General features: G+C 44.7%; 1 protein-coding gene across 1 annotated transcript in view; it reads left to right on the top strand.

The window, feature by feature from the left end:
* Positions 1 to 12,436, top strand: part of LOC119173000 (uncharacterized) — a 166,804-nt gene that overhangs the window by 49,510 nt on the left and 104,858 nt on the right. Inside the window, exon 2 of the mRNA XM_037424133.2 lies at positions 3,925 to 4,234. Coding sequence (XP_037280030.2) covers positions 3,925 to 4,234 — 310 coding nt within the window. The remainder of the gene's footprint in view (positions 1 to 3,924; positions 4,235 to 12,436) is intronic.

The raw sequence follows: 12,436 nt of genomic DNA, 5'->3' as shown, positions 1-12,436 counted from the left end.
ATCAGGTAATAAGCAAGTGAAAATATGCGATGATTGTGGAATAAATTTAAAGCCATACAGTCTACATAAAAACACATTGATGAAAAAAATATATTTGTAAGAACAGCTTCTCCGTATCTACTCACACACGTGCGCACAAGTGGGTGCAGAAGGAGGGGGGACCCTGGAGACCTAAGAATGTCACCCACAAACAGTGATATAATAAAGACGTGAGGAACTTCGACGAGTCTTCCCGCCCACCCGAAGGCAACCCTGGGCGTGCTTATTCTTCGAATGAACTGGTGTGATTATTAACGTATCTTTTGTCTCTCCCTCTCTTGCAGGATTACTGCTCGTGAAAAGAAGGAAACCTTGTCTTTGACTGCGCGGCCTGTGCACAGCTGCACCTAGCACATTTCGTGATTATTCTACCTGTAGCTCACAGTAAGCAAATAATAAAGAGTAAACCATTGCTACTGCAACTCGCAGTACCGTCAGACTTCGGTAGTTGACTACCGAATTAAGAATCTTCGTAGAAAAAATTGCCAGCAACAAAATATAAACCACAACTGAACCGCGTAAGTGATGCTACATAACACCTGGTGAGACCGACTGAACGGCTGGCTGCGCGAGCATCTCCCAAACGACAGTTACGACGGCGGCCGCATGGCGGCGCCAACATCTGTGAAAGTTGCAAATACCTTCGAACATTTAGGGGCGAAGCTCCTTATTGCGGCACCCGTTCGTCCCTCGTAGTCATAGTTGTAATCGTAGTCGTAGTGTGTAACCAGGCTTACGCTTTGACCTCCAAGGTGGTGCTGGTGGGAGATTTCTCCTGTGCGTTGTTGAACAATAAAAAATTTCGCAGCGTGCGCGTTAACTAAAAGCCGAATTCTTCTGTCTCTCATTCCCCATTAACAGCCATTGGCATGTTCCAGTAGGAAACGTCAGTAGAAGTAGAAGTGTTAAAAGTCGACTTCTGCTGTCTGTCATTCGCAGTAGCAGCCATTGTTTACCTACAATGTAGTGCCTGGTGAGAGTTCTTCTGTGCGTGAATAAACAATAAAAAATGTTTGCAGAATGCCGTTGATTGATAAAATGAACGAAGGAAAGACGCCAGATGTTTTCTAAAAGCAAAACGAAAAGACGCCAGATGTTTCTAAAGCAAAACAAAAAGAAGACGCCAGCTGCTTAAGGAAAGACATCAAGTGTTTTCTAAAGAAATTGTTTTATAATCAAAACCATATCGATACACGTCTGTAGTTGCCGATGCTCGTTGCCGTCGGTGTGTGCTCGTATGGATAAGGATGCCGAAAGGCGGGCGTGCAGGGCAGCGGTGGCGCGCGCTCGCAGACAGGACCCTGAAGTGAGAGCACGCGAGGCGGAAGCGCGCCGGGACGCTGCGCGACGTCGCTGCCAAGATCCGACTGTACGGGAACAAGAAGCCACATCAACAAGACAGCGTCGGCAAGATCCTGCCGTACGTGAACAAGAAGCTGCAGTGGCACGTCAGCGTCGGCAAGATCCTTCCGTACGGGAACGAGAGGCCGAGGCAGCACGTGGCAAGCAGATCTTGGACGAAAGGAGATCTTGAAAACGTTTGTTGATGGGAAGCGGCGAGGAAGTGCGCATATCGCCAAGCGAATTAGCAGAAGAAAATTTCACGGTATTACTTCAAGGAGCTTTGCCCAATTTCATCATCATTCACCTCGAGGATTTGCCGTCAATTTTTTTTAACTCAACGAACCAAATTACTTCATGTCTCCCCTTCGTGCATTTGCCTTCTCTAGGATCTTGTAAGCTGCCCTTAGTTACCTGCGGTTATCCTGCCGACGTGCTACATGCCCGGCTCATGTTCATGTCTTGTTCTTGCTTTCAACTATAATATCCTTAACCCCGGATTGTTCTCTGATTTACTCTGCTCTCTTATTTTCTCTTAAGGTTGCACCTATCATTTTTCTTTCCATCGATCAAAGCGTCGTCCTCAGTTTAGTCACAACATACTTCATATATTTCAAGCTTTCTGCTCCATACGTAATTACCAGCAAGATGCAGCTGTCATGAACATTTTCCTTGAGTGTTAGTAGGAGATAACCATTTAACACGTAAATACATTTTAACATAAAATTCGTTAGGTTGATTTTTCTAAGGTGCTGAACATTTGTATTTACACCTGCTAGGTCTCGAAAACTGAAAGACAGTATTTGTAAATAAGTACTAATAATAGATGCTGCCGTCACTTCATTTACATCACCCTATTGGAGAAACAGATTTTTTTCAAAATTCAAGAAAAAAATTGCTATTCCCACCAAATTTTCAATCATGACTGTACACCCCCCCCCCCCCCCTCCTCTTTGCTCACGCCGTGCCACCGCCGATCCGATAGACCCCGCGCCGTTGACACGCCGCTGCCGAAGGTTGAAACACCGGCGCATGGCCGCTGGCAATTACGGTAGCAGCACACAGGTCTAGTCCAGTAACCGCCGAGCTGACGTATGCTCACGAAGGCTCCCCGCAACTCATCGCGTGCGTTTGTCGATTATTTACTGATGACTGAAAGCGACAGGCTCACTTTAAGTTAACAAAATAAGTAAAAAAATACCTCCCAAGTTTAAGATAACTTTCACAGTGGGGTCCTTAGTAAACAAACATTTTGTCACATTGACAACCTCATAAAAGGCGCTGAAAACTAAGATTGATATGTTGTAGACAAGTGTAAGTCAAGACGAACAGTAGATGAACCATTAAAATAAAAACGTGAAACGCCGATGACCGTCAATCTTATTAGAGCACATCTAAAAAGAGCAGTGGAGGGCAAGCGAATTGGCCCTGCAGGTCCCAAGAGCGTTTTTAAGCATGTTTGTCAATTCTCCCCGCTCACCATTCGCAGGTGTTCGTTGACAGCTGCGCATTTGGATCGCATGCACGGCTGTTATTGCTATTCTTCGGCTCGATTTATGAAAAATCTGAAAATTCTCGTGGGGAAAATATTTCATAACATTAGTTAGCAGCTTAGCTTTCGTGATATCACTAGCATCGTTCGCTATGGCACCTGCGGCGCAGGGAGTGTAGCGTGCTACAAATGAGTTCCACTGGGGGACACAGACAGACAGACAAAGAACTTTATTCAGGTCCTGAGGAACTGCGTTGTAACGGCCCCTTTTAAGGGCTCGTGCACGGTAGGGTTTGTCGGAATTATTAGTTCTTTCATTCTGAAAGTCATGGCGTGCAAACACGCACCCAAAAAGGTAGTGAGCGCACCACAACAACAGGTTACTTTCTTCGTGTGTCCGGGCTCGCGACTTTCAGAATACGTAACCACTAGCTGTGTTACTCCAAGCTTCTTCATGTCATACCCTGTCTTAAAAGAGAAACGAAAAACAGCTTTATGACAAGCGGGAACACGCTAGGTGTATACGACAAAAACGTGCGCTAGCCAAAGCGCAGCATATACGGGGTGTCATCAGATGGCATATCCAGGCTTTCTATGAGTGACGTCATGACATAGGTGGCGCCATGCTATGTTTTCGATGCCTATATAAAGGGAGGGAAGCGCGCGCCTCACTTTCAACCATTCGGCGGCTGATGAATGTGTAAATAAAGGGTCATCGTACAAATTTTTGATTACATAAGATGCAGCGCACGACGACAGGCACAAAAAGAGCGATAGGGACACCGCTGCTCTCTCAGCTTCTTTTGGGCCAGCCGTCGTGCGCTGTTTCATATGTAGTTGTGAACTGTTACCAACTCGTCCAACTTCCGACAGTACAAATTCTTGTCTGAAGATTAATTTACGCTTTAAAATTGCAACGCCGTGTACTTCTGGGCCCAAGAAATGCATTTTCGTTTCCTCATGATTCCTTCAGAGAAGTTGGCGGCAATTTTTTTTTTCACCTGAGTTTAGTATGTGGTATTTATAAACATGTGCCTTTCTGTCTTTTCAAGCCCACTCACCGGCCAAACTGGGCTCCTAGAGAGTGTAGCGGACCCCCGAAAGAGCTGCATCTCACCACTGGTGGTGTTAGAGCCCATTTTCTACCAGGGAGCGGGGCCTTTCATCAACTACGCCACCCTGGGGACACTCCATGCTATGAGCAACGGGGTACTCGGCCAGGGCGTCTGGCGCCAGAAGTCGGACGACTACCTGCGCAACAAGGCTTGCCTCCACCGCGAGCATGCACTTCTCGAACCGGACGCAGCATACGACACACACAGTGTCCTGCGTGCGGCACTAGCGGTACGAGCAACTCTGGAGGTGAGCTTTGCTACCAGGCGACCATTTTCAAATGACGCCGTTGCTTGCACTTGACATCTTGGGTGATTTATCTACAAGAAATTTGGTTGGTGTTATTTGTGTAACACTCTTAAAGAAGCACTGACATAAAATTGACTCATGTCAAAATTTTTGCGTAACGAGTAGCTATCAACCCCCTAGTAGCGATTTGCGACCTAAAACACATCTGAGTGACGAATGAGTCTCTGTAATATTGATTAATATATTCGCTATCGAACGCGGTTCAAAATGGGTGGAAAGCCCGCCAAATTGTAGTGCTGGAAGCGCTACCTCGCGGCCACGTCGAGGCTGCTGCACAGCTGATGCTGCTTTCACAAAAAATGGTGACGTCACGCTGGCGTTTTGTCTGCTAGGAGCGCACGTACGCTCAGTCAAGTTGTGTTTCTGAAGGCGTAGACAAGGCTCTGTCGCCAACGTGGTCGTCCTCGCCGTCGTCGCGGTCGACATCGGCAAGTGATGATGACAGCGACCTAGAATTCGCTATCGCCACGATTCGCAACCATCCTTGCTTGACGTTCTCCGCGTTAAACATTATATTTATCAGCACCGGCCGTACTGTCGGAGCTCAGGAACACCAACTACACACCTCATGTCGAGGACGTTTGGCGAGTGAATCGCTGCTTTCAGCTGCAGCAGGGGCACACGCTAGGAATAACTCCGGCTTCGAGAAGAGACCTCGTACTGCCAGTGAAATCCAACTGCTTCGCAAACAGAGGATTTACCCTGGAGCAGCTCGCCGCAACGTGAAGTGAGCAAATGCGGCTGTTTTTCACAGGCATCAAGTCCCTCTGTTCAACGGCGCGTACAAAGTCAACCCGCAGGCTGCGTTGAGGTTCGTGGCTTGGTAAGACATGGAACGCCACGCACATTCCGCTTTTTCCGCGCCTCAACGCGCAGGTTCTCACTACGCAGTGGTTCCTCGACATTTTGGCAAGTGTTGTTGCTCTGAATGATCGTACTCACATGCAGTGGAGCACAACGCAAATCAGTCGATGTGACATGATTAGTCGCAACCACACTTCAACACAACAAGGAGAGCCACTAGTAATAGCCTGGCTGGGAGTCGACTCCAAACACTCTCAGAGATCGCCTACGTCATCGTTACAAGCGTATCGCCACTCAGGATGGTATTTGTGAAATGTATCACACCGAACACGTAGCAGTAGTTTCGATGTCACAGGGCAGTCTATATTTTGTTTTTTCTCATTAGCTTTACTACGCTGCTTGACGTCACAATAAAATAACTTCGACGCGATGGAGGCCATTCAAATTTCGCCAAGAAGACCTATGCATACCAAGTGATCGAATGATGGGCACATATGAATCTTGAGTTTTGATGTCAGTGCTTCTTTAGGAACTGCAGGAAGAGGACGATGAAAGTTTGGGATAAGAAAAAAGAAAAGCGTGAACAAAGTTTGTGTGTTCTAGCCTACGTTTTGACAAGTGAACCCGTCTTCTTCAGAAAAAAAAGTCCACTTCACGAAACGGACCGTTGGTATATTCAATAACTAATACTATCCCGTTACTTGTCACAAAATCAACTAACAAGCTAGTAAATGCAGCTAGTAAAAGTAACTCTTGTGAAACGGTTACCTTTACTAGCTTTTGGGCTTGTAACCAACGCTAGCCCAAATAATAACAGGCTTGGTAAAAGCACTGCGTCGTCGGGATATAAAATTACTACCTAGTTACAAGTGAATAGTGCTGACTCGAGGGGTTAGTTTATTACTAAATTGTTAGCAACCCCCACATATAAAGGTTTACACCAATTTTGGTAAATATACGTGTGCACAGCCATATCGATATGATTTATTGAAAAAGTGTTAGATAAAAAACAAATGGGCATGGCCCTCCTAAATTAATAATGGTTCTTAATTACGCCATGCAACTATACAGGAGTAAGTGCGCATCAAAGCAACATACTTATAGAGAATTGACGACATCATCGTATGATCCAGTCACAATCACCTATGTATTGATCATCGGCGAACATGCTGATATGGACTCATTTGAGCATATTATATGCTCATGTGACTCATATGAACATAATTCTCTTACTCATGATTATATGCTGATATGAATATTAGAACTCATACATCATATGAGCGGATCACGAAAACACCCATGCAAATGCATGCACAAGAATATCTTTAAGACTTCGACATAGCAGAATGCTACTGTGGCAGCAGTAGATTATATACCCCTGCTTTGTCACCACACACCGCATACTAGTTAGCATTCGCCGAATTTATAACATAATTGTTGTTTTCCATGCATCACCATGTCTTGTTCTATGTATTTAAGTGTGTGCTATTGCGTAGCACGAATATTCTATCCCGAGGTAGTCAATAAAATTAGAACATGCCTGAACTTCGCTTGCGATGTCACTATTACGGCAAAATGTACTGCGGCATCTACGACGGATCTGGCAACGTAGGTCGCTTAGTAGTTGCTTAGTTAAAAACACTAAGAAAGGCTCCCTCGTTAGTAACGGCTAAAATTAGTAGCTGTATTAGCTGGTAGCTAGTAAAAGTACGCCGCGAAGGTAGTAAAATGCTCCTGAATTTAGTAATTACACGCGTTTCGAACTGATCACTAACTTTTTTCTAAGAGTGTAGGCTCCACCATACAACGCCTGTTTACTGATCTTTCATGCGTAACACGACTGTAGCACAACGCGAAAGCCCGGTTGCACTCGTACGGACAAATATGCCTTCAGCAATTAGAGTTGTGGTGTACCCACGAGTCGTCTAAGAGGCAATAAGCGCACCTTCGTAGCTACAATACAATGTTGCCCTTACTGATGGTGATGGTTATCAATTATGGCTGAGCCCTTTACTATAATTTGGTATACTTGAACTGTCCGTAGGTGCGCATATCACTTGGTGTGACGCCGATTGCACATTTCTGCAATTCAATGGTGCAACCGGGTTTAGCATAAAAAACTGCATTTTGATAAGTGCGCCCGGGCTCGAGCCCAACTTCAACCATTATTTTTATTCCTTGCATTTCATCTCAAGTGACAAACGTGTATGTGCTTTTTCTCGAGTCCTTTGAACCTCGGGCGTAGCTATAATGAAAAACGTTTGACTGCTACTGAGAATGCCGAAGCTTAATATTAGTTACAACCACAACTTTTGTTTGCTTCAATCGTTTTTCTTTTTAGACGGCGATGTTTTTGCATTGCAGCCACCAACATTACCACCAAGGATTAACACTTCATACCTTATAACAGGAAATGGGCTAAACTGAGAGGCCCTCACTTTTACAGTGGCGCTGTACTTACGGTAAAGCTTTGGTCATACGCGAATGATACTGTTTTTGTACTTGTGCTGAAGTGATCCAGGTATATGCCAAAAAATCATGAAATATATACGCCGCGTTGTCACTTGGTTGAGCTGCCTCAAGTCTGTAATAACTGCTGCTCCGTAACCATAGCCTGATTGTTACACTCCTTATAAAAATGGAGTAAATACATAGAAGACCAGTAATTTATTCACATATACTAAAACGCTGTCCTTTCGTGCGATGGTTGCGATCTGCCTGCTTGCGCTGTATGGTGGACCATCTCGTTCAAACAACCGATGCAGCTGCTTGGTAATTTAACGGGCGCTGTCACTTTAGTGGGCGTCAAAAATAAAATACTTCGTTGAATGTCTCGACCACTGGCTGTTACAGAGTACGCACGTATGTTATGGTCATGTAACCCAGCCTTTACCTTTCTTTTAAGACAATGTGATTTCCAGTGCGTTCTGCTGAAAACTAGACATTGCGAATTGATGGTGCATAATTCTAGTTGCGATGTGCTTGTTGCTCGGTGACTTGAGGGCCTCTTTTGAGGAACCGGAAGTGGATATATATTGCTGTGTTTAGAAAAAGCGTTTAAGGAGGTACTCATGCAGGTTTAGAGTCTATTGTAAACGTATGTTTACTTGATCTATCCATAGTGCCTGTTCGACAATGCTTGTTATTTCTGCGAACGTTCTGCGGGTTTTGATATGCCTCAATACGGTGCCAGTAGCAAAAAAAAGATGTTCACGGCAGAAAGAAGCTATTGTTTTTATCCAGTGGAATGCATTCATGGTTTTCTGAGGCCCCGCTGCAGTTCGTATGAAAATATAATTTCATAGAAACCTAGAGGTAGAGCCAACGAGATGCAGCGGGCTCACTTAACTACTCTACGCATGCAAAATCGTGCCTACATGATGGACTGTTAATGTAGCGGTAAGGAAAAAACAATTTTTTTCGTATAAGTCAAGTACATTTTGACAATTCCGAAATTTCTACTCTTAGCGCGACACTACGCATAGTGAGAAAACGCACAAAACAAAATGTGGGGGGACACGTGGAGACACAACTTCGAGATTCTCGCTCCAAACACCGTGACGTTATAGATTCTGACAGCGTTGAAAACTTCCTACGAGGTTTCTGATTGGTAATATTGAAGTACGTTGTTATCTGTAGGGGACATATTTATACCATGCGTAGCTTCACGAAAGGCAGGCAGGCAGGCAGGCACAGGCAGGCACAGGCAGGCAGGCAGGCAGGCACATGCAGGCACAGGTAGGCACAGGCAGGCAGGCACAGGCAGGCAGGCAGACAGGCAGGCAGGTAGGTAGGTGTATCGACAGGCAGAGAATTCAAGGTTTACCGGTAAAATCCTCCGAAGCTTTACGCCACCCAGCATCTTCTCTCCATGGATGAGCTGTAATTTTTGAAATCAGTGACGTTTCGTACAAAAATGTTAGTGCGAAATTTAGACTGAAACTTTTTACCCTTGATATTCCCCTCTGACAATGAACCTATTATGGGAAAACTTTCGTAATTAGAATAATCAGATTAGAGTTTATCACTCTGTACCGAGTAATTCTCTCACTTTAGTGTCCATTTCAGGTGTGGCGATGGTATTTGCCATGCCCATAGGCTGTCGCGCCGCCAAGCGCAATTAAGCGTAAACTCGAGGATGTTCAATAGACAGACGCTCGCTTGTTGGGCTGTGATAGGCTCAGTGTTAATGCGTTAGCAAGCAACGAACACTAAGCACTTTGGTTGTTTCGCGCATCAGTGAATAAAGTAAACCGTGAGTGAGATCCGATTCGTTCTTGCAAGACGTTAAGTTTTTGTGAATTCAGTAGTGTGGCAAGTCGCGCTTTCGAGTATAGCCCCCAAAGTTCAAATATCAGCTTCGCGAGATTTCCTGTAGCCACAGTGTTAGTTAAATTTTGTTGTCAGAACTTTGCAGTTGAATTTTATTGCCAGAACATTGTAGTTTAGAACTGCTGTTGCCCGGGAGATGGTTATCCCTGAACTTAGCTTGTATTAGCGAGGCACATATGAAAAGTGAACTGGAAAGACGACAGAGGCGTCAAGAAATATAGGCAACTTCCAACTTTCAAAACTCACTCTGTTTTACGTAATTGATTGATTTGTGGGGTTTAACGTCCCAAAACCACTATTTGATTATGAGAGACGCCGTAGTGGAGGGCTCCGGAAATTTTGACCACCTGGGGTTCTTTAACGTGCACCCAAATCTGAGTACACGGGCCTACAACATTTCCGCCTCCATCGGAAATGCAGCCGCCACAGCCGGGATTTGATCCCGCGACCTGCGGGTCAGCAGCCGAGTACCTTAGCCACTAGACCACCGTGGCGGGGCTCTGTTTTACGTAAGTATAGCATTCGCCAGTGCTCTTGCAGTGCATGAGTCTTACACTCTAAGCCACCAAGGACGAAAAAGGGTCTGTGGTTCGTACTTTTGGTGGGTAGCTGTATTGCCGCAACCGCAACTCCCCATAGGATGAACGATTCGTCTTTTCGGGAGTAACTGTCAGGGGACAGACTGTTTAGTCCTCAGCAGTTTTGAGGAACGAAATGTCAAGGAGTAAATCTTACTCCTGTATGGGAGGAACTGACTATGTAGGGAAGAACTGTTAGTCCCATAAGTTGCTGCTTTTCGCAAAAAAGTAACCAATTTATTACAATTTCTGGTCAAATTACTTAGAAATGGGAGCTAGACGAATGTATTCAAGAACGTATACAGTCAATACATCATCATCATCATCATCATCATCATAATCATCATCAGCCAGACGACGTCCACTGCAGGACAAAGGCCTCTTCCATGTTCCGCCAGTTAACCCGGTCCTGTGCTTGCTGCTGCCAATTTACACCCGCAAACTTCTTAATCTCATCTGCGCACCTAACCTTCTATCTACCCCTAACCCGCTTGCCTTCTCTGGGAATACAGTTAGTTACCCTTAACGACCAGCGGTTATCCTGTATACGTGCTACATGTCTGGCCTATGTCCATTTCTTCTTCTTGATTTCAGCTATGATATCCTTAAACCCCGTTTGTTCCCTAATACATTCTGCCCTCTTCTTGTCTGTTAAGGTTACGCCTACCATTTTTCTTTCCATTGCTCGCTGCGTCGTCCACAAGTTAGGCTGAACCCTCTTTGTAAGTCTCCAGCTTTTTGCTCCGTAGCTAAACACCGGCTAGATGCGGCTGTAATATACCTTTCTCTTGAGGGATAGTGGCAATCTACCTGTCATAGTTTGAGAGTGCTAGCCAAATGTGCTCCACCCTATTCTTATTCTTCTAGTTACTTCATTCTCGTGGTTCGGCTCCGTGGTTATTACCTGCCCCAAGTAGACATAGTCTTTTACAAATTGAAGTGCATGTTACCTATCTCGAAGCGCGGCTCTTTTCCGAGGTTGTTGTACATTACTTTCGTTTTCTGCAGATTAATTTTCAAGACCCACCTTTCTGCTCTCCTTGTCTAACTCCGTAATCATGAGTTGCAATTCGTCCCCTGAGTAGCTCAGCGATGCAATGTCATCGGCGAAGCGCAGGTTACTAAATTACTCTCCATTAACTTTTGTCCCTAACTGTTCTTATTCTAGGCTTCTGAAAACCTCCTGTGAGCACGCGGTAAATGGCATTGGGGAGATTGTGTCCCCCTGCTTACAGCCTTCTTGATTGCTATTCTGTTGCTTTCTTTATGACGCACTATAGTAGCAGTTGATCCCCTGTAGATTTCTTCCAGATGTTTATATATACTTCATCGACGCCCTCATTCCGCAGTGTCTGCATGACGGCTGATATTTCTACTGAATCAAACGTCTTCTCGTAATCTATGAAGGCTATGTATAGTGGTTGGTTATATTCTGTGCATTTCTTTATTACCCGATTGATAGTAAGAATGTGGTTGATTGTTTAGTAGCCTGTTCGAAGTCCTGCTTGTGTCCTTTGGTTGATTGAATTCTAATGTTTTCTTTACTCTGTTAGCAATTACCTTTGTAAATTTCTTGTATAATACAGAGAACAAGCTAATCGACCTGTAATTCTTCAAGTTCTTGTGATCTCCTTTCTTATGTATTAAGATGATGTTAGCGTTCTTCCAAGACTCTGGTACTCTTCCCGTCAGGAGACACCTTGTAAACAGGGTGGCTAGTTTTTCTAACACAATCTGCCCTTCATCTTTCAGCAAATCTGATGTTACCTGATTCTCACCAGCAGCTTTGCCTCTTTGCATGCTCTCCAAAGCTTTTCTGACTACTTCTATCATTACTGGTGGGGTGTCATTTGGGTTACTGCTAGTTCTTATAGTATTAAAGTCGTAGTTGTCCCGGCTACTGTAGAGATCTCTGTAAAACTCCTCCGCTATTTTAGCTATCCTATCCATATTGGTAGTTATTTTGCCTTCTTTGTCCCTTAGTGCATACATCCAATTTTCGCCTATCCCAAGTTTCCTCTTAACTGTTTTGACACTTCCTCCAATTTTCAGAGCATGTTCGATTCTCTCCATGTTACACCTTCTTACATCGGAAACCTTACGCCTATTAATCAGCTTCGAAAGCTCTGCCAGTTCTATTCTGTCTGTTGTACTTGAGACTTTCATGATTTGACGCTTTTTGATGAGATTCTTTGTTTCCAGGTAAAGCTTGCCAGTGTCCTGTCTAACTACCCTGCCTCCAACTTCCACTGCACACTCCGCAATGATACTCGTGAAATTATCATTCATTGTATCTATGCTAAGATTGGTCTTCTCACTAAGAGCCGAGTACCTGCTCTAAAGCAAGACTCTGAAGTCCTGTACTTTCCCTCTCAGTGCTAGCTCATTGATTGGTTTCTTGCGTATCAGTTTCTGTCGTTCCTTCCTC

The sequence above is a fragment of the Rhipicephalus microplus genome, chromosome 4 (genome assembly GCF_043290135.1).
Source record: "Rhipicephalus microplus isolate Deutch F79 chromosome 4, USDA_Rmic, whole genome shotgun sequence".
Classification (NCBI taxonomy): domain Eukaryota; kingdom Metazoa; phylum Arthropoda; class Arachnida; order Ixodida; family Ixodidae; genus Rhipicephalus; species Rhipicephalus microplus.
This window is presented reverse-complemented; position numbering and strand designations above follow the sequence as displayed.